Source organism: Sarcophilus harrisii, chromosome 2, assembly GCF_902635505.1.
Source record: "Sarcophilus harrisii chromosome 2, mSarHar1.11, whole genome shotgun sequence".
Classification (NCBI taxonomy): domain Eukaryota; kingdom Metazoa; phylum Chordata; class Mammalia; order Dasyuromorphia; family Dasyuridae; genus Sarcophilus; species Sarcophilus harrisii.
The window spans coordinates 101,193,079-101,216,864 of record NC_045427.1 but is presented as its reverse complement, the minus strand read 5'-3'; the positions used below and the strand labels follow the sequence as shown (position 1 = coordinate 101,216,864).

General features: G+C 33.4%; 1 protein-coding gene across 1 annotated transcript in view; it reads left to right on the top strand.

Moving 5' to 3' along the window:
* The window catches only part of FANCL (FA complementation group L), an 81,554-nt gene that overhangs the window by 5,537 nt on the left and 52,231 nt on the right, over positions 1–23,786 (top strand). Inside the window, exons 2-4 of the mRNA XM_023494939.2 lie at positions 13,631–13,689; positions 16,277–16,337; positions 19,567–19,623. Coding sequence (XP_023350707.1) covers positions 13,631–13,689; positions 16,277–16,337; positions 19,567–19,623 — 177 coding nt within the window. The remainder of the gene's footprint in view (positions 1–13,630; positions 13,690–16,276; positions 16,338–19,566; positions 19,624–23,786) is intronic.

Here is a 23,786-nt window from a genome sequence, read left to right as displayed (position 1 = left end):
ATCACTTGGAGAATGGCTAAATAAGCAATGATTTATGATTGTAATGGAATATTATTAAGTTATAAGAAAGGACAAGCAGGATGATTTCAGAAAAACCTGGAAAAAACTTAAATGAATTGATGCATAGTGAAGTGGTTAGAATCAGAACATCATAAGTAACAACAACAATATTGTTTGGTGAAGAATTGTGAATGATTTAGCTATTCTCAGCTATGTAATGAGCTATACCATTCCAAAGGACTAATGATGAAGCATAGTATCTGCCTCCAGAGAAAGAAGTGATTTTGATTGAATATAGACTGAAGCATGTTGTTTTTCCTTTCTTTCATTTTTTTTCTTTTATTTGAGTCTTCTTGTACAAAATAAATAGTATGGAATGTTTTACTTTGGGAAAAAATGTTAGTGATACCATTTCTAGTAACAGTGTATTGAAAAGGCAGAACTATTAAATTCATGGTGATTAGTTTAATTCAACAAATATGTGAATACCTGCTGTATACTGCGCTCTGTGGAGGGTGCTGTGATGAATAAGACATGGAGTCCACCCTCAAAGCGTCTATTAGGCATTATAAAGTCTACACAAATAATTCTAAAACAAGATAACTTATGAGAGACAGTTTGGTGTGGAGGAAAGAGGGTATTCCTTGGAACTGGAAGTCATAGAAAACGTGTCCACTTGCAGTGATAGTAGTTTTTTTTTTCTTGAAAGTTCTGTATGTCAATGACATCACAGTCATTGATGTCACAGTCTCTCTCACACACAAATATATATGTTTATATGTATGTATATATGTATGTTTATGTATGTATATATGTATGTTTATATATATACACCCCCGTCTGTCATTTATACTTTTTTGATCTATATAGGGTCTTTCTCACAGTGGTTTTCAAACTCTTTTTCTCAGTATCTTTATAGTATTAACAACTATTGAGAATATGTTCAAGAGTTTTTGTTTATATGGGTTACATAATAGATATTTATCATAAATAGAAAAAAAAAACCTAATTTTGAATTTGTAGGATTTGAAAGGATTTCTCTGAAAGGATTTCAGAGACCCTCCAGGATTCATTGCACCACACTTTGGGAACCACTTGTAGAGTGTACAAGCTAATATTATTTATCTCAATATATTTATATCTTATATATCTCAATATCTATTATGTATCTTGGTAATCATAACAATGTGTCAAGTGCCTAAAAACTGGTATGAAAATGGGAGATAATGATTACTTGTGGCTCAGGTTGGGGTAGATCAAGAAGGTCACAAGGGGAAGGGCTTATACTGGGATTTCAAGGGGGTAGATAAAGGTTACCAGGGAAGGGGCTTATACAGGGATTTCAAAGATAATAGAAATGGTGGTATAGGGCATTTTAGGTTTGGGGAATAAGCATGAAAGGAAGCACAAAAAGGAATTCAGAAATGATGATTAATTTAATTTGGATGGAGGATCAAATTCATGAAGGAGAGCAATGAGAAATAAAATTGGTAAGGTAAAGATTGAAGCCAGATTATTGAAGGCCTTAAATGACAAATAAGAATTTTGACTTTATTCAGAGTGGGAGAATTCAGTAGGGAGCAACTGAAAGTTTGAGTAGGGCAGAGACTTAATGGAAGTATGATTTGAGAAGATTAATGTGTAATGCTGAAGAAACTGAGGCAAGATAGAGACTAGAGAGTATTTAATAATTTATTTAAAAGGGAGAGATTTACTGGGACCAAATAGATCCATGGTTTGGTCCCAAGGCTGAATGAGACTATCGTCTCCAAGAATCCAGCCAACAATATGAGTTCTCAAGGACATGTATACACATGGCTCAGACTCAGGGAGTAGAGTGAGACAGGGGCGGAGTCAGGGTGCTGAGAGCTGGAAAGGGACTCTGACAATCCAGTTCTGACCGGGTGAGGGGAAGCATGGGGGATATTTGATAACTGGGATTACAGAATGGGGAGAGGCACCCAAAATTCTGATGATGCCTAAGATAGAAGGTCTTTCTCCTTATCTGGATCATCATGATTAGGAGGAAGGGATGGTTGAGCAGAACAATTAGGGAAACAGAGGCAGGACTGGGTCAGGATAATTAGGGAAACTGAGTCAGGACAATAAAAGAGAAATTGTGGCATAACATTCCACACACACACTCTCTCTCTCTCTCTCTCTCTCTCTCTCTCTCTCTCTCTCTCTCCTGAATATTCAAATTATTGAATTACCTTCCTCTAGAAAGTCGTAGCACCATAATTTTGACCAACTGTATGTAAAGCAAATAAACCAAAATAAAACTAGAAAAATGTAAAGACTTATGGCAAGGACAAGTCTCTCCCTTATAACCCTAGAGTTATTATCATAAAAACACCATTCCTCATTTAGGGAGACACACAGGCCTCCCTGTTGCAGAACAGTTGGGGAGCATCTCAGCCAGAAAATCTAGTTTGAGATAGTTCACTGTGAGTTAGGTCTGTGGTCATTTGTGCATTTAACTCCGCTTCTGCTTATGCAGAGACATAATGCTCAAGACAATCCTGCTGCCCATCCTAAGAGGGGCACCCCAAGTCTGTCAGGGATTCCAAAGGGGGAAAAATGGGGCCTGGAGTAGCTCCACCTGTCCCCTTTCAATAGGATTCTGAGCAGATTATGCAGTTAGACCAAGACAGGTAACCCCAAACTATCAGAGGCCTGATATCAAAATGCTGAAATACTAATTAAGGAACTGGGGTAACAAGAGTAGAGAAACAGATGAGAGAGATTGCCAGTCCCAAGACGTGTCTGATTTCTGGTTGTTTCTAAAAAATAATCCCCCAAAACTGAGCCTGCCAGGGCAATTCCAGCAAAATAAGAGATTTCAAAGTTAAAAACATAACCAGCAAATCATAGTCCAGTAAATTTTAAACAAGGAGTAAAAATGAAAAGGACTGTTTAAATAATTTCCAACTCAATCTGAACTAATGAGATGGGGGTCAGGTTAGAATTGCCTAAGAAAAATATATCAGTTTTCCCAATTTCCTAACCAGTTTCAACCAGTTTCTTCCTCCCTTTTTTTCTCACACAAAGGAATTATCAAATTATCATTCCACATATAAATCCCAAGAGTGAATCACAATTCCTATACACAATGGACTAGTACAGTAAGTTTCCTAAAAATCCTTCAAATATACACCAATAGTTATACCATTTTAACAAATTCATCCCAATTGTAAACACACAGAAATAAATGACCCAATCAGGGTTCCTAAATTCCCCATATCAGTCCATCAGGGGTAAGGGACAAAGTTTCATTCAAAACTGCTTTAGGCTGGGCACTGGCAGGAGACTCTCAGTCCATGCAGAGGATACATGTGGTGTGGCCTGGTGTGCTGACAATCAAAGCTAATCTAGGTCCCAGAAGCAAGTCAATACCTGTAATTTCACCACAATCTAGAACAAAAAAACACAAATCTAACAAATAAAGGCTAGAACAAACTGATATAAAATGTGAAGAGGCCAGTATGAATTGTCCACTGTTAGGCTTCAGCACAGTTGTGGCTGGAAACTGCTTTTTTTCCTAGAGGCTCTGGGAAAAATCCAGAGGGCCCGCCTGTCCAAGCAAAAAACCCAGATCCCCAGCAGCCCTGAGGCCCAAGGCAGAGACTCGGATGTCTCTATTCCCTAATCCTGCCCTCATTTTCTAACTTCTGGGTGGGAAGCCTCCAAAATGTAATGCCAGAGAAACTGAGACAAGATAGAGACTAGAGAGTATTTAATAATTTATTTAAAAGGGAGAGATCCATGGTTTGGTCCCTATCGTCTCCAAGAATCCAGCAAACAATCTGAATTCTCAATGACGTATATACACATGGCTCAGACTCGGGGTAGAGCGAGGCAGGGGCAGAATCAGGGTACTGAGAGTGGGAACAGGACTCTGATAATCCGGTTCTGACAGGGTAAGGGAGGCATGGGGAATATCTAATAATTGGTATTACAGAATGGGGAGAGGCATCCATCATTCTGATGATGCCTAAGATAGAAGGTATTTCTCCTTATCTGGATCATCATGATTAGCAGGGAGGGATAGTTGAGCAGAACAATTAGGGAAACCAAGGCAGGACTGGGTCAGGATAATTAGGGAAATTGAGTCAGGATAATAAAAGAGAACTGTGGCATAACAAGTATGTCAGCAGTTTTTAGGATAGAGTGAAGTAGGAGTGAGTTTGGAGGAAAGGAAATTGGTTATTAGACATAAATCTAAGCTGGACTAATATAATATGATGAAGACTAAGCGAATAAGACTACACTTAAACTAGAATGGTGACAGGGAATATTAGATGAATGCTAGAAATATTTTGGATGTAGAATCCACACAGTTGACAAGTGTTTGAATTTGTGAGTTAGACATGTTTGAATTTGTGGGGTAAGAGAAGGAGTGAAAGAGCACTATGAACTTTTAATATCATGTAACTGGAGGATGGTGATGTCATCAAAAAGCCAGAAAAGGCTTGTTTGGAAGGAAATTGGTGAACATTTATTAAGCACTTTCTGTGTGTCAAGGAACACAGAGAAAAAAGGAGAAATAATCGCTGTCCCCAGAAACCTACATTCAAATGCAAGAGATAACATAAATGTATAAAACATATATACAGAACATACAGTATGAATAAAAGGTGACTATGTGAGGGAAGGTACTAACAACAGATGTAGGTGAGGGATGGAATCAGGAAAAGCTTCATATAAAACTTGGCACTTGACCTGACACTGAAGGAAACCAAAGAATTCACCAGTGGGAAGGGAGGAGTGAATGTGGTTGAATTCCAGAGTTAGGAGGAGAATAATTTTTAAGAGGACTAGAAAACTAGGAAAGGATCAAGTTTTAAAGTGAATAAATGCCGAGCAGAGGGATTTGTATTAGATTCTGTAGACAACACAGAGCCACTGCAGTTTGTTAAGCAGGGGGATGACAGAATCAGACCCCATGCTTTAGGAAAATCATTTTGTCTTCTTTATGGACTATAGGTTGTGGAGGGTAAAGGTTTGAGGCAGGAAGGTCTTCCTGCTTCATGGGACTCTATAGTATATAATTAGGAGGCTATATGGAATAGTCTAGGAGAGAGATGATAAGAGTATGAATAGCTCTGTAAGTGGAGTAGTGGTCCGTTGGAAATGTGGGACTAAAAAACTAGAATGGCTGTAGAGGGCTGGTCGTTAAAAATGACTGCATAATTATGATCTATGAATTAATGGAATGTTATTATTCCATAAAGACATGATGAAATGGACTGTTTCAGAAGAAAGTGGGAAAGCCTTTATATAATCTGATGCAGAGTGAAATGAGCAGAACTGGTGGAACAGTTTACTCAAGGAAAAAAAAAACATAAAGAAAATCAACTTTGAGAGACTTTTTGTTGTTTAGTCATTTCAGTTTTATCTGACTTTTTATTATCCCTTTGAAATTTTCTTGACAACTTTGGGAGTATTTGCAATTTTCTTCATCTCATTTACAGATGAGGAAACTGAGTCAGACAGAATTGAGTGTTTAGGTCACAGTTAGGAAGTGCCTGAGACTAAATTTGAACTCAGAAAGATGAGTTTTCTTGGCTTCAGGCTGGGCACTTACACCTAGCTTCAACTTGAGAGATTTTAGAACTCTCATTAATGTAATGATAAAGTCCTGAGTCCAGAGGACTGAAGATGATCATGCTACTAACTTCTTGTCAGGGATGATAGACATATAGAATGAGTCATACATATTTGTATGTGGGAATGTGTTTTGCAACTATGTGCATTTTATTTATTTATTTTTGCTGGGGCAAGTGGGGTTAAGTGACTTGCCCAGCCAGAAAGTGTGACGTATCTGCAGTCACATTTGAACTCAAGTCCTCCTGACTTCAGGGCTGGTGTTCTATCCACTGCACCACATAGCTGTCCTTTATGTGTATTTATTTTGAGTTTTTTTTTTTAATTGTTATATTAGGGGAACAAAAAGAGGAAGAAATAATGCATTTTAGCAAATATAAATTTAAAAAAAAAGGAAATGTGGAATTAGAGCTAAAGATAAAGGTTAATAGAGTATATGTAGATTTTTAAATCATGTACTTAAATAGTTGAGGCCATGGGCATAGATGAATTAGCTAATTGACGAAGTATTATAAAAGAATCTTGGAAAATGCTTATGTAATGGGCTTTTTTTTTTTTTAAATACTTATTCATATATAGTAGTTCCATGGATGAAATTATGGATATTCACCATAGGGTCAAAATAACACTTTTTAGGCATCCTTGGTAGAGTCCTATCTCTCAGGTTGGGGTGATATTTCTCAGGGTCTCACAAGTAGTAAAAAGGAATTGTTTATGTGTAGAGAACTCATAAACTATATTAGAAGACATATTCAAAGAAGCAAGCAAAAATGAATATAGATGTGTGACATAGTTATTTAAGAATATATTGTCCCTTGATTTAAAGTACTGTAGGGTAGATTATCAACTTGTTGATTTCATAAGTGATGTCACAGTAAAAGTCATTCTGGCCTACTTTACTCAATATTAGATTTTCTGTCTCTTGAAATCATTATTTGTTCCTTAGCACAATCACATTCACAACTTATTTCTAACTAATTCACAACTAATTTTTTCAATTGATGGGCATCATCTTAATTTCCAGTTTTTTGCATCACAGAAAGAGCTGCTATAAATATTTTTACACATACAGGACCTTTTCCTTTTTCTCTGTTCACTTTTGGGTATATACCTAAAGGGAATAGAACAAGCACTACTAGGCCTATACCCAAGAGTTATATACTATTTTTGTAATTTTGTGTGTGGTTCCAGATTGCTTTCCAGCTGTGCAACAATGTGCCTGATTTCCCTCAGCCCCTCCAACATTTATCATTTTCTGTTTTTGTCATCTTCACCATTCTGATGGTTATAAGATGGAAACTCAAAATTGCTTTAATTTGCATTTCTCTTAGTGATTTAGGCTATTTCTTTCTTAGAGAACTGTGTATCCATCTCCTTAAGCCATTTAGCAACTGTGGAATTGTTCTTTTTCTTACAAATTTAAATCAGTTCTTTATGTATCTTAGAAGTGAGACCTTTGTCAGGGAAATTTGCTACAAAGAATTTTTCCTCCATTTAATTATTTCCCTTTTAATATAAACTTTTTAGATTTGTTTGTGCAAAACATTTTTAATGTTATATAATCAAAAAAAAATCTTTTCATGATCCTTTCTATTCCTACTGATAGTCATGAACTTTTCTCTTATTTCTAGATCTTCTGATAAGAAATTTTGCAGTTTCTTTGATTTTATTATGATTTGATCTTTTATAACCAGGTCACATCCTTATTTGGTGTAAATGTGAGATGACGGTATAAATTGAATTTCTTTCTTCCATCTGTCCAGGTGTCTCAGGTTTTGTCAAAGAGTGAGTCCTGAGGCTTCTAGATGGGGCAGTGGGTACAGTCCTGGGCTTGGAATCAGGAAAGGTGCAAAATTGTCCTCAGACATTTACCAGTGCTGTCACCTGGGCAAATCACTTAATCCCTGTTTGCCCCACTTTCTTCATTATCCCCTATAAAATGGGGATAATACCCACTTTGAAGGAATTTTATGAAGAGCAAATGAGATTATATTTTAAAGTGTTTAGCACAGTGCCTAGCACATAGTGGATGCTATATAAGTGTTTATTTCTTATTCCTGCCTTCCTTACATCAATAATTTGAAGTCTTGAGTCTTTATATTTATCACATACTAGAGTATTAGCATTATAACTAATATATGTTTTATACCTAATCTGTTCCATTATTGATTTCTTTGCCATTTTTTTTTAATCAGTACTAAAATAGTATTACTTTGTAGTATAATTTGAGATCTGGTACTGCTGGTTTATGTATCAGGATTTTAGCAGTGTCACAGAAGGAATTTTATTGTATCCCTTCTTTTTTATTTTTTTGTAAACAATTGAAGTAATGGAATTAATAATGATAAAATTCACTTAAATCTATCTGGTTCTGGAGTTTTTTATTTGGAAGTTCATTTATGATTTATTCAACTTTTTTCTCAGTTATTGGGATGTTAAATATTATTTCTTACTTTGTTAATTTGAGTATTTTATGTTTTAATAAATAATTTATTTTATTTAAATTGCTATCTTTTTTATATATAATTGGGTAAAATAGTTCATAATAACATCCTATATTTCATATTCATGTTTTTGCAAATTTTCTTTTTTATTTACTAGTGATTTGGCGTTCTTTTTAATCAAATTAGTTAATGATTTCTCCATTTTATTGGTTTTTTTCAAAGCATCTAGATTTAATTCAGCATAGGATTAAGCAGGTTTTTTGTTAATTTCTTTAATTATTTAAGATTTCATTTTTAGAGTTTATTTGATTTTTAAATTGTTGGTTTCTAGTTTTTCTTTTTAAAAATGCATTGATCTAGTAGTCTTTTTCTGTTTTTGTTAATAAAAGTGTTTTGTGATATAATATTTTCCTTAACTTCTATTTTAGTTGCTTCCTCAAAATTTTGGAATGCTGTCTCACTGTTGTCATTATGTGTGGTATGGTAAATCCTAACTCAAAATGACTTCTCAGAGGTCTCTCAAAGTGAAGAATAGAAGCTTTATTCAGTCATCTTATGAGAACTGGACATCCTTTTTTACTGGGATTCTCCAGTTAAAAAGGAGGTCCCCTCTTCACAAATCAGGGGAGATTATATAGTCACAAATCATAAGAAATCATGACAACACCCCTTCCCCTAATCCAGTCGATTCTTGATTAATGCCTGGAAGTAACATGGACTTGTTAAATTTTGACCTGAATTTTATGACGGTTGGTTTTACAAGTTTTACAGTTGTTTTACTTTATCCAATATGAATACCCTATCTCCCAAATTCCCCAGGTAAACTGAATCCAAGTTGTAAATTCAATCTACCTTAGTTAATGATTTTATAAGAAACCATATAATTCCCTTACAAAGAGATTTGTTTAGAGGTAAGTAATCCATTAAACTAGAATAACCAAGGAGACTTGGTTTCCCTGAGGCTTTCTCAACAAATAGACATTACCCAGTTTATAGATCCCTTAGAATGTCTCCAATTCATTAATTAGTTAGCTTCTTCTAAGAAGTTAAGTAAAGGTCCAGGAGATCAGATATTTCTACTAGAGGAGCAGGTTTTTTGTTCTCCTTTCCAGAGCCTTAATGATTAACAAACCCTTGAAATTGGGTCTGGAATTGATGATGTTTAGGTTTTGGGATTCCCTTCAGAATTATCAAATGACTATTCATGGGAAGTCCTCAGTTTCCCGTTACATTCAAATATATATAAGGAAATTATCTGTCATATAATTCTTTGATCCACCAGTTCTTTTACATTTAGTCTCCCAGCTGATTTTAAAAAAATATTTTCCCCAATGGGTCTTTATTAAATATAATTGTTTTTGCTTTACAGTCTATAAAAGAATACGGTATTTCTGCTTTTCTTCATTTATTTGAGAATTTTATGTTCTGAGACAAAAGTCATTTTTATAAAGATGTCTTGTATAACTAAGAATATTTATACTTCTTTCTATTTCCATTTAATATCACCAATTCTTTATTATATTTATTTTTCCTAAATTTCTATTTGGGTTCTAACTTCTTTCTTATTTATTCATTTTTGTTAGAATTATATAAATTAAGGTCCTTTGCTATTGTTGATCACCTTCTTGTCCTTAATACTCTCTTCTCTCTAGGTTTTGACAGAACTATTTTCTCCTGGTTTTCCAAAGATCACTTCTTCTCGGACTTCTCTATTGTATCTTGGTCCAGCTTGTGCCTGTTAATTATAGGTGTTCCCCTTGAGTCTTTAAATCTCCTTAACCTCTGTATTATTTCAGTTGATGATTTTATCAGTACTTGCTGGTTCAATTTCCTCACTGTGTCGATGATTTTCAGATTTCTGTATCTAACCCTAAAAATCTCTCTTGAGCTCCAGGCTCTTTTATAGCTTTTAGATGTCTCAAATTGGATAGTCTCTAGGCATATAAAAAATCAACCTATCTAAAATATTTTCATTATCTTCTTCCACCTGCCTTCTCAGCCCTTTCCTTTTCTTAACTTTCCTATTAATGCCGCTACTATCATTCCTATCACACAGACTCACAAAGGAGCTATCCTCCTTCACTTCTCTCATCTCATTCCTCATATACGATCTATTGTTAAGTCTTTGTCGCCTTCTCAGCATCTCTCATATACATCCCTTTTTCTACATATAAAGCCACCACCACCCCGCCACCCTCCTCCCCCGTCCCACCAGTGCAACCTGTCATTGGCTCCCTCACACCTGGGCAGTGCCAGTAGTAGCTTTCTGGTTTGTCTCCTTTGCTCAGATCTTCCTCCATCCCCCATCTTCTACTCTGCTGCCAATATGATTTTTCTGATAGACATGTCACCTTAAACTCTGTAAACTCTTACTCTTATTCATAGGATAAAATGTAAACTCCCACTTTAACATTTAAAACCTTTCATAATCTGGCCTCTTCCTATCCCTCCAGTCTTCTTACACTTTACTTCAAAGGACAAGAAGTCCCATCTCCTGTCTTTACACTGTGTTCAATGTCTGAATGTCCTGTTTCACTTATATCTCTTGGCATCCCTAGTTTCCTTTGAGACTCAATTTCTGCATAAGGCTCCCCCCTTTTCCCCCTTCCCCTTCATCCCCCAATTGTTAGTCACTTCACTCTGAGCTTGCCTTCTATTTGCATTGCATGTATCATGTATGTGTAATACAGTTATTTACGTATTGCCTCTTTTATTAGTGTGAGCTCCTTGAGGGCAGGGATTGTATCTTGTCCTTTCTTTGTATTCTGTAAAGTAACTGGCAAATAGAAAGTGCTTAATTAGTACTTGATTGGTTTGTTATATACTAGCTTCAAAGAAAGACTGAATGACTAGTGTGCATGTGTTAGAACATCTCATTCTTTTATGTACTGAACTAGATAACCTGAGGTTCTTCCCTGCTCCCCAGCTATGAGTTTCTCAGATTCAGTAGTAAGTGGAGTCACTGGAGTTGAAAATAAGAAACTGTGAGAAGAGCCATCAGCATGGATGCTGTTGTAACTTGGTATGATGGCAGGAGATGAGACTGAGAGAGAGAATATGAGTCAGGTAGTGAAATAATGATGTTTGTCAAACAAAGTTGAGGTTTGTAGACTGCAGTGTAGTGATGATAGAGAGAATGTAATAGAATCATGCTTTGAACTTCAAAAGAGGGGAAAGATTGGTGAATGATGTTGGTATAATAGTAGCCTGGAAGCATCAGTGAATATTTCTTATAAATCTGCTGTCACTTGCATGTTTGGTTTACATAACTAAGAATATTTTATATTTCTCCCTTAAAACTAGCTAGCAAGTTGAAAATATGAACCTTGCCTATGTATTTCTATATTATGCTGTCATCTTTTGGCATAGTGTATTAAAAGCAACTGCTTTTTCTAAAAGGAATTTACTTTTTTGATGAATTAGTTTCCCATGAGAAATAACCCTCCTTTAATTTCTTCCTCAGATTGATGTTAGCCATTTTCTTGTATTTCCTGTGACTGCGGGTATGTTTCTTGTTAAAAATAAACACCACTGTATCTTAGAGTGTCTGTGATACTACTTCCTAATGAGAATGGGAAGATTCTGACAAACATTGCCTTTAAAAAAAGTCTCTAAGATCATAAGCAGCCAAATAGCAAGAAATACAATATTGTACTTAGAGATAATATGAATTTTTATGTTTCAGAAAAAGGAAGGAAGAGTGATTTATAATTTTGTTTTGTTACTTCTGACTTTTGAGTGTTTTATTTATGATGTAAATCGTGTTTGAACACAGACAGTTTATTTTATTGTTTAGTTTAAAACTTTGAAAACTCCAAAGGCTGATTTTTAAAAAGAATAAATTTTTCCCAATGATGTTGCAATAATAAAATATATATTCCAATAATATTCTAATAATATAACTAAAAATCAAATTTTAAAGGGTCATAAAGATCAATTGGAATATTTTTCTTATACAATTAATTTTGACATGCTTTTAAAATTGAATTCAGTTTTAAAAGCCTCTAATGTCTTCTGTGCATTATCAATTTTCCCTAGAAATCTTCCTAATCTTTCTTCTTCCCAGAGAGCCATCCCATAGAACAAGTAGTAGTTTTTGAAAGACCTCCCCCACTTCTTCCCTCCCCTCCCCCCTCCCCCCAAAAGAGGGAAAAATCAGCACACTTGCTCAGTACATTGAAAAGATCAAAAACATGGTCAAAGAAATGCATTGGGAATGTCTTCCCAAGTCTTTTCTTTTGAGGCATGCCTGTTTAAAATTTTGCAGTATTCATTTTTGATTTGTATGTGTGTGTTTCTTTCCATTCTATCATTGTAGTCTTTGTATAGGTTGTTTTTTTGGCTTTGAAAAAAGGCAAAAAGTTCATGTAGATCTTTCATGTTCTTTGTATGTATTGCACACAATTTCATATAGCATACATTCATTTACCACAATTTGTTTTGCCTTTCCCCAATCAGTGGCATCTTTGTTGTTCGGTCATGTCTGACCCTATGTGACCTCATGGACTTTTGTCCATGGAATTTTCTTGGCAGAGATACTCGAGCAGTATGCCATTTTCTTCAACAGTATATTCCCATTTTACATGCAAATAAGGGGTAAGTGACTTTCCCAGTATCACTTAGGTAATACATGTGTGAGGCCAGATTTGAACTTGGATCTTTCTGACTCCAAGTCTGGTGCTATATCCACTAGAACTATCTAGATGCCCCAGTGGCATCTATTTTATTTCCAATTCCTTACTGTTATAAAAAAGTGTTGCCATAAGTAGTTTGGTGTATGTAGATACTTTATTCTTATCAATGACTAGCTACCTTGGGGTATATTTCTCATCAGAATGCTCTCCTGAACTTCTTTATATACCTTAGATACCAAATCCTTATCAGAGAATTTTGATACAAATAATTTTCCCATTTAACTGCTTCTCTTTTTATCCTTGGTGCCTTAATTTTATTTATGTAGAAGCTTTTGTTTCATGTAATTAAAATTACCTATTTTATCTTTTGTAATTGCCTTTATCTCTTGTTTGGTTAAAAATATCTCTCTAACCCATAGCTATGAAAGGTACAGGACCTACTTCTTTTTTTAATTTTTTAATACTCTTTAATATTAAAGTCACATATTTATTTAAAATATATTGTGAAATATAATGTTAAGTTTTGACTTAAGACTCATTCTGCCATATTTTTTATCATACAGGGAGTTTTTAACTAAGTAATTTATGTTTTGATTATTGAACATTGGATTATTGTTTCTAATTCTTCCTTTTCATGTCTGTATCTCCCTTGTTTATTCTATCTAAAGTCTTGAAAATGTGACATTTATATAAAGGTACTGTTATAGATCAGTATAGATAAGGAGGACTTTATTTCTCTTTAAATCAACCATATTCGTAGTTTATGGTTGTTCTCTCCCCCCCCCCCCCCCGATTTTTCAGAGTAGCAGAAGAAAATTTATTTTCCATATTTTTTCTGAGAATATAGAACTTTAAGTATATATGGTAATTTAACTTATTTTCTCAAAATTAACTAAATGAAAATGAAATTTATTAACAATTATAAAATTTAAATGTTTTTCACAGGGGAGAGACTTTCATGTTAGAATACTGTTACCTGAAGATCTTCAACTAAAAAATGCAAGGTAAGATAATATTCTTCACTCATTTAAAAATAATGATACTTCTTATATTACAAGTTCAACTCAAATATAAATTGAACCAAATTTTCTTGGGTAGAACATTATGTTAAATGTAGTTCTCCTTCATGTTATGCACTTCTACCAATTATGTTGAATCTGGATTGCACCTTCTGTAGGGTTGGTCCAGCCCACCCCAGGAGGTAGTGTTTGCCATACACCGACATAGCCTGCTTCATACAGTTCCTTATCATCAGATAAACACATATACATGATATTTTAAAATACCAATAGTAGTATGTGCCTTTCAGTCATTTGTTCAAGAACAGTTGTGTACTATGTGCATTATTTGAACCTAACTACGAAGAGGGCACAAAACCAAAGATAATATTGTATCTATTGACATTGTGTCTTTATTGAATCATTTAAGTTTAGGAGTCATTCATAAGACTTAGAATATATGTCATACCCATGATAACTAGCTCAAGAATGCTTTCTATCGTTGGCAAGGGCATTGGATGAGAGAATATGGCTAGATAAGCACAAATTTGGTGCTTTCTCAGATGAACTTTTTTATCTGTTTAGGGGCATTGAGTGAGAGAATTTGACTGGATAAGCATAAATTTGGTACATTTGCAGATTAATTTTTTCATCTATATGGGGAATTTTACTGGAGAAACTTCCCCTTGTTGTTGTTCAGTCATGGCCAACACTTGACTCTATGGACACCAGTATATTCATACTGCCTTTAGCATCTTCTTGGCAAAGATACTGGAGTGGTTGGTCACTTTCTTCTCCAGCAGACCAAGGCAGAGGTTAAATGATTTGCCCAAGTGTTTGCCCGTGCATCTAGTTTGAGTCTGAGGTCAGCTTTGAACTCAGGGCTTCCTGACTCTAGCCCCAGTGCTCCACCCAACGAGACAACCAGCTGCCCTGAAACTTCCCCTACCTGTGTGGACTGGCACCTTCTTGTCATCTTGTCATCATAGAGAGCTGTCTATCTGCTGTGCTCCCTCTCTATCACTGCTTAAAAAACTCTGAGTTGGCAATGTCCCTCTTAAAGATTAAAGATATTCCATTGTTGTGGCCTGCCTTTTTAAATAGGCAGAGAATTTCAGATTTGGAAAGAATCCTATTAGTGATTTGGGGCATAAGCCTCAAACTACCTGGAAGGAGTCCATTCTACTTTTCAGGTAATGCTGATTGGTAGGAAGTCTTTCTGATACACTCTTCTCTGTGTCCTCTTTGTAACTCTGCAGTTTGCTCTTCTAAATCTTTCCCAGTCACTGCCTTTCAGATTTTTGAAGAAATCTATGGTATCTCTCTAACCTTCCATCTTAAAAATTCTCTTCCCCAGGCTAATTATCCCCATTTCCTGTACCTAACCTTCTGTGGCCTCATTGAGAGCTTATTATTATCCTGCTGGTCCTTCTCTGGATGGTCTCTAGCTTTTTAACATGATTTTGCAAATTTGGCATCTAGAACTGAACTCAATACCTCAGATATGCTCTAAGAAGCAAAAAGGGACTCTTTCCTCTCTGGTCCTAGATGCTAAATTCAAGGCTAATATAGTGTAAGATATAGCTTTGTTTTTTTATTTGACTTGTAAAATTTTTTTAACTCCTTTTGGGAGAAGCTCATTCAGTAGAAAAATATTTTAGTTCTGTTGTTAAGAATAGTTTTATGGTAAGTCATAATTACTGTGTATTGTCCTTAAAGTAACCATTTTTCAATATGGTGAAATATAGTAGGAAGACTATTGAACTGGGAATTAGGAAAGAGGTGGGAAAAACTCTGGTTCTGATGTTTACCAATTATAAGACTGAACACATTACTTCACCTCTTTCCTTCTCTGTAAAATGGAAATAATGATACATGATGGCATATCCCTTCACAGGGTGACTAAGCTGGCACATTGGATAGAAGACCAGTCCTGGAGTCAGAAACATTTGAGTTCCAATTTGGCCTCATTAGTTGTGAGAAACTGGCAAGTCACTTAACCTGTTTGCCATAATTTCCTCATCTTTAAAATGGTGATAATGATAGTAGCACCTTCCTCCTAGGACGGCTGTAAGGATCCACTGAGGTGTTAATTATCGTGTTTAGTGTATAAAGTTTTTTTTTTAATTATCAATAATTATCATTAAATTTTATTTTTAATTTTCAAATTATTATTATTATTAAGGTGCTTTGCAAACTGCTTAAAGCACTGTATAAATATCAGCTTTTTTTTTGGATTTCATATGCTAATGAAAATCCTTTACATTCCTGCCTAAACTAAAATTGATCAAATTAATAAAATTCATGATTGTATAGTATTTTAAAGATAGCTAAAAATACCACTAAACATTTTGAGGACAATACTTTAGTTATTAGTAATAAAATTAATTTGTCAGAATTATGTTTATTTTTATGTTTATTATTATAAATTATGTTTATTTTTCTCTTGTGTATGCATATATGCTCATAAGTATGCTTGTGTTATATAAATAAATTTTTAAATAGTGTTTTGGGTGAGGACAAAGCCTATCACCTATAAAGTATCACCTATAAAAACAATTTTAAAAACTTTTGTCCTATTTTTAATTTTTAGAATACTCTGTAGTTGGCAGCTGAAGACAATACTGGATGGATATCGTCAGATATTAAACCAAGTATGTCCTTTTAAAAAATATCTTAATGCATATGAGTTAAATGAATTTATTATTTGGTAAGAGCAGTAATATTGATTATAGGTAGGTGTGAATATGTATATGTATACACATATGTGTATATATATATGCATATTTATATGCTTATGTGTGCATATATATATATACATATATATATATATATATATATATATATATATATATATATATATATATATATATCAAAAGCTCCCAATCATTAGGATAATAGGAGTTTTTAATTTGTATCTGCATATGAGTATAGTAGAGAACTTTAAATCAACAATATATTTTAAAGTCATGTTAAAATGTTAATGAGTAAATCCCCTTTCAGAAAAAAAGTTAAATATATTTTTATTATAAAGTTGATAGCCAATTACTTTGCCATTTTCTCTACATTTAACTTTCCATATTCATATATGGATACATATTTTGTATGAAAATATTTTCCCCTAATTATTATTTCTTGCCCCAATCTTAAAATATAATTTTGCTTTCATATAAATTAATTAGCAAAAATGAGCCTGAAAATAATATTAAAAATAAAAAACGCCCTTTCTACTTTATATGATCCATTCTTTCCTCTCTGGTACGCAATTATGATGTATTTTAATTGGGAGTTTAAATTCTTTATTTTGACTATCCTGTTGTATTTTTGTCCAGGCGAACTATTCTCACCATTTACTATTCTAACAGTTGAGAAAACTAAGGCAAAGGTCTAAAGGTCAAATCCTTACTCAGGGTTTGAAATCTTGTTTTCTGGGGTGCAGATCTATTAACTCTATCGACATGTTTCTTAGTTGCCTATCTTGAAGGGAGTTAGAGATTCCCCAAGGTAGAGAAAAATGAATAGGGATAGCAATCCAGGTATTGAGAATAGCTGAGCAAAAGAATGGAGGTAAGAAATGGAGGGCATCATGTGCGCTGATTGCGTTCTTCAATTTGGACTTGATGCAGGATATCCTTGATGTGTAGGACATCCCTGATATTGGTGAACATCATTGGTATTTGTTGTTTCTTCTTGCCTTGATACTCAGATTGTTGAACAGTGATATCTCTGGATCTGCATTTGCCATAGTATCTTATACAGTGTTAATGTAATGTATGTATGAGAAACACTTATATAGAAAAATTGGCTAGACTTTCTAAACTTAATCTCCATGTACCTTCATACTAGATAACAATGTGAATTTGGTCATGGGATGATGAACAAAACTATTTTGTAAAATATAATTTGAAATCCAGAATTTAAAATAGCCAGAGATTTTCAGATTACTTAGAAGCCTCATGGATATACTACAAGAAGAGTCTCATGTTGATGGCAGATGTTAAGAACATCACCAGAAAAATAAAACTCAGAAAATCTGGATGTGAAATGATTGCTAAAATGGGAATTGCTTCCAAATTATCTAACCTGTGTGCTAACAGGTTACTCCCTATTTAGAGCAAAGGTCGAAATGAATAGGAGATTTGAAAAATTAAAATTTAGAAAAGTAATGTTAGCATGGAAACTTTCTTCTTACAAGCTGTCAGTTGAAAAATTCAATAACTGACAAAAGTAAAAACATTACCATTTCTTAGAGAAGTTTAATTTATACAGAACACTTGCTATGATGAATAAGCCAGAAAAGTCTAGAATTTGCCTCAACCAATGTTAATGGCAATGGAGTATTTTTCTGCTCTAGGAAACAAAGAAGAGAAATTGTCAGTGGTCAGTAGAAAACAGACCACCTCCTCAATTCTCTGAGGGTGGCTATACAACAGAAGGCATATGTGAAAGAGTCCTGGATTTGGAGTCAGAATAAGTGGGTTTAAATCCTACCACTTATAATTGAATGACTTTGGGCAAGTGACTTGGCCATTTTGCTCATAAAGTAAAGACATTAGATTAGGTGACCTTGAAAATCCCATTTAAATCTGTGATTCTATTTATTATTTAAGTTTGTTACCTTATAAAAAATTTTTTTTTCAAAAATAAGAAAGGAAAAATTCACTGGTTAGCCTTATGCAGAATCATTTACAGTTTTGCTTTAATGCGTAAATCACATATTCTCTGGGCTTCATTTTCCTAATGAAATGGAAGCGGCTTGGCTAGATTTGGATGACCTATGAAGTCCTCTGAAACTTTGAATCTATGATTTAAATGTATTCATCCTACATTTTTTTATTGTTTGTTTTAAATTTCTAAAAGGAAGAGGAGAAAAAAATTCATTTGACCTTGTTCAGAATTACTTGCAATATTGGTTCAATTGTATATAAAAGGTAACTGTCAATACAATGTAGCATTAAACAGAAGAATAATTCAGGGTTTCAGCTAAAGATACAAGATAATGCAAGATCTTGCTTTTCATTGCTTTCTTTTATTCTCTGATTCTTATAGGGGTTTAAAAATAAATTATGAGGGATTTCAAAGAGCTTTTGACATTTTTAAATAATCATTGGATTTTGGAAGTTTGGCTTTTCATTTTTTTCCAATAGTTGCTGCTTTCTCTTGGAGGATTGACTAAGTTACTATAGGATAATTTCTGGCACAGAAATAATAATGGTTGTTAATCTTCAAGGTCATAAGAGGGAATCAAAATAATACGTGAAGTCTTGATCTTTACTTCTTTTGAATCCATTCATTTTAATTTCATTTTTCAACTATATGTTTCTTTTCTTTCCCTTCATTAACACAATGTTGTTTTTAGATAATAATTAATCTATTTCTTTTCTTCCTTTTTTTTTTTTTTTGGTCTGGATGAAAATGCAGAGTAAGATTGCCAATCCTAGTCTTAAGAATTGTGGGGACAATTCCATTAACTTCAACAAACAAACAAAAGTGTTTATTAAACACTTATGATCAGTAGAGCATTATGTTTAGATTAGGGGAGATAAGATTAGATAAAAGGTAGATATTACTCACAGGGAGTTCATAGTCTGTTAAGTAAATACAGTAGATACTATGGTATTTAGTAGCATCATTTTCAGCTTAATATTAATTCATTAAAATTTATTTGAAGATTGTTTATTGGAATTAAAAAAATTGTTTTTATTAAGAACATTGCTGTGTATCCAATAAAGATAATTGTCAAAAGGTTAATGTTTTATATAGTCACTATCCTTAAGAGATGCAGATGTATTTAATTTGTCATTTAATTTTTCACATTCAGGTTGACCTACATTTTAATTCCAAAGAACAAGTAAAATTAATTGGAACTATTGTTTAATTTAGAGATTGCAGTACTCTCCTGACCTGGTGAGCTTTATGATGGAGTTGAAGATGATTTTGGTAAGAAATTTAATCTGGCGTTGTATTACTGTTCTATAGGTTTTTTACTTCTCTAACTTCGTTTTAAACTGACATAATTAGAATTTCAGATTCTCCCCCATATCCCTTTAAATTACTGATTGAATATATTGGGTTAATATAGTTGGCCTGGAAGTCTATTCCCCTTAACCTATGTTAATTCCTGGTGGAATTTGTTTGATTAAATAACAAACTGATACATATATAGTCCTTACTATTTGCTCTGGTCAGTTGGTGAAGGTCTTGAATGTACAAATAAAGTCCTTTCTCTCAGAGAACTTTTGGAAATCCAAGGAGATGCTTAAAAATGTAAAAGAAGTATCAGATTCCCCAGGATAGTTGTAGGTGTAAACTTTGTAAGCCAAGAAATATTTGAATAATCATTCTAGAATTACTGAATTTTAAAAATTATATAGTACTTTTTTTTAAAAACAAGTGATTAAAAAAATAAAAGTGATGAGGCATGTAACAAGATCAAAACTTAACAGTTAAGATCTTGGGCAGTATATTCTCTGTTTTTCAGTTTTTTTTATCTGTAAATAAGTTGGTTAGACCAAGTGATCTTGAAGGACTTTTTAAAGCTTATTTGTACAATGAGTTTTTGTTCTGTGTTAACCTAAACACTCCACACATATGCACACATGCACATATGTTTTTTATCTGTATATACAGAGTAGTTAGAGCATTTGGTTCTGGAGTGAAGAAGACTAGATTCAAACCAGCTTCAGGTTTTACTAGCTATGGTACTCTGGCAAGTCATTTAACTATGTATATGTATATATGTTTGTGTCTGTGTATCAGATGATATGGGAGAGAGATGGCTAGATCTCAAGTAGCCAGACTTAACCACCTGAGTTCAGATCCCGCCTCAGACTTGTGTTACCTGGGCAAGTCACTTAACCTTGTTTACTTCTATTCATCATTTGCAAAATGAGCTGGAGAAGGAAATGGCAAATTGCTCCAGAATCCTTGCCCAAAAAATCCCATATGGGGTCACAAAGAATTGGATATGACTGAAACAAATAACAACTGTGTGTGTGTGTGTGTGTGTGTGTGTGTGTGTGTGTGAATGTATATGTGTGTGCATGCACTAAGAATAGAGAAGTTTCAAGAGTTTTTTTATGGTCATATTACTAAGAACAAATGCTTTAAAAAAGAGAAATGTTTATAAATACTTTAATGATTTATTTCCTTATAGTTTTATTTTCAACATGTGCCAGTAGTAAAATATTAATAAAAATAAATTTGTCTAAGGGAAGTTTCCTTTTTTTTTCCTTCATAATATTAGGAGAATTAAAAAAAAAAAACTTTACAAGTCAAGCTATAGGCAAATAAGTTAAATGTATGTGGGAACTAAAGTAAAGCAACACAGCTTGCCCTACCTATTAAGCAGTCATGAAAAATAATTCTATTTATTTCCTAAGCCATCAGTCACAGCTGTATTTAGCATATAATTTGAAGAAATAATGATTATATTAAAAGAAGATAGCAAATGATAATATGGACTGTTTATATTTTAGTTTAATGTAAAAAACAAATTTAGATTTAATAACTCATATAAACACAGGAGTGACTCAGTTGGAACTCTAACCTTTAGAATTACTGAGGCAGATTTCTAAGTTGCAGAAAATATTTAACATTATATGTTTCATATATTTATTTATAGGAAAATATGATCCTATCAGACTTAGCTTACTTGTTTTTTTTAAATAAGTGTAGATTTCTGATTTTTTTGTTAATCTGAGACCTAGAGCTCCTACAAATGTAAGATTTATTAGCTTGAATTTTGAAGTTACTAGTATTAAGGCGATGATATTCATCACCTTTGAAGAAATTATAATGTGATTGATTTTAATGACTTAAGCAGTTACCAAATTTATATTGGTTGATTTCAGTGTAACTGCAAAAGTTTTATACTGTCTTTTAGTTGTTACCCTCTTCCCCCACTAAAAAATGGATTACATCTCTTCTATAGATTGTTATTAATTTCATCTTTTCTGTAAAGATTGAAGAGCAAGGGCAATCATTCTGAATTGGTGACTGAGTCTTAAATACTTGGCTATAAAAAAGATTTTTTTATATATTGCTTTTTGGTTATATGGTAAGAATATTTTCATTGCTCTTCCTATTATAACATCATTTTTCCTCCAAAAGACATTTTTCTTAATCAGCACATCAACATAATTTGTAGTGGATTTTTCTTTTTTCTTTTTTGCTTATATCCTGGATGGGACATAAAGTTCTGAAAAGGTATATAATATCATTGGATTGATGATTGGTCTCTCCACTTGTAGAGAATAAACTTTGAGAAAGATTGGCATAGTAGCCCGTTTTTAAGCCATAAAAAATAGACCTGATTTTTTTTTGGTAGCAAATTACTTAAGATACAAGGATTAATGAAGCTTGATTATTCTGAGCCCTGCTTTTTAAAATTTAGAGAGCACTTTGGCAATTTCAACATTGGTTATTTGGCATTCCTATCCCATCTTATGAATTCTTAATTATAATAGTAAGTTTTATCATTATAGATTTATCTTGATTTCTTTTTTCAAAAAGCAGAAACTGCAAAAAAAAAAAAATCTAGTTTGATAATGATGTTTGAGTAAGGGGGTGGGGTGGTTAATTTTTCCCTATTGGGAGTTAGTATAAAATAGTGGAAATAAGAAATTCTAGAGATTTCAGTTTAAATCTTATCTCAGTCACTAGCTGTGTGACAAAAGGCAAATTATTTAATCTCTGAGAGATTTTTTCTCATTTGCAAAATGGGACACTATTAATATTTTGTACTGCCTACCTCACAAGCTTATTATTTGCAAAGCACTTCACAATGTTGAAAATGTTATGTATACAAATGAATTATTATTATTATTAAAGCATAAAGGATTTTCTGATTTTGGTAGTTTATAGTCTTTCTGAATTAAATCTGACATTTCAGAAAAAAAAATAACCTGTGAAATTTATAAATAAAGCAAATACCTTTTACTCATTTCCCTTCTAACCACCAAAAATACTTACTATTTAATACTTAATATTTAAAAATTATACTTTTAGGTTTCTGGTTATTTTTAGCAAAATATTAAGAATTTTTAATAAAAATCAGTGTAGTATATTATAGACAGTTCTCTGAATTAGGAAGACCAATGATCATATTTTATCTCTGATTCATAGTGTAACCCAGAACAGTCTATGTAACTTTAACTCTCTAAGTTATAGCAGATTTACCTTAGTATGTCAGGTTCCTCACTTGGAGTTCCCTAGAGGGTAACACTGTCTAATTTTTTTAACAAATCACATCTTATAAAGTTATGGAAAGTAGTGTAAATTTCTTTCCCCTCTCCCCCCAGGTATGTATTTTCTTTTTTAGTACTGCTGGGATTTTATGTGTAGGCATTTATAACCTCACAGATTTAAGAGTTTACTTTACAAATGAGAAAGGAGAGTTTGTACCTTCACATTGGGAGTAAGTAACAGAATAATTAAAATCTGTATCTTCTGACTCCTAATCCAGTGCTTTTAACTTTCCCCACTGTCCCATCCTGTCTCTTGTAGGATTATAGATTTATAACTGGTAGTGACCTTGGAGGCCTACTAAGTCCAGCTTCCTGATTCAGATAGAAAGGTAAATGATTTGCTTAGTTACGCAGTTAGTAATGTTTTTGGATTTGAACCAGGATCTTCCTAAACAAGCCCAGCACTATATCTGCTAGGCTATGCTCCCTCTATTAACTTTATAACGTATTTTCACTTTAGTATAGTTTTAGAACTAGAAGAGCCATTTTAGTTATTAGCCTTAAGACTGAATTTTTTCACATAAATTTCTATTTTAAACTTGAAATCTGTCAATTACCATAATTTTGTGGCATTTAAAAAGTTTAAGAAACATAATTTCTGGGTAATTTATCATTTTATTAATAATGCTAGGATTTTATTAATAAAAGAGGTCAATGGCACTCTTGATTGTACTGCAGTGCATGACACAGTTTATATGCCTTTGGAAAAGTGGATGTTCCTGAGGGTGGCAATCAAATATAATTGGTTAACAATTAATGAGAGAATAAATATTATAATGAGAAATGGGCTCACTCCAATGAGGTGCTGAAAGAGTAACATCTTGTCACTCTTAGACAAAGACTGTCCAGACCACC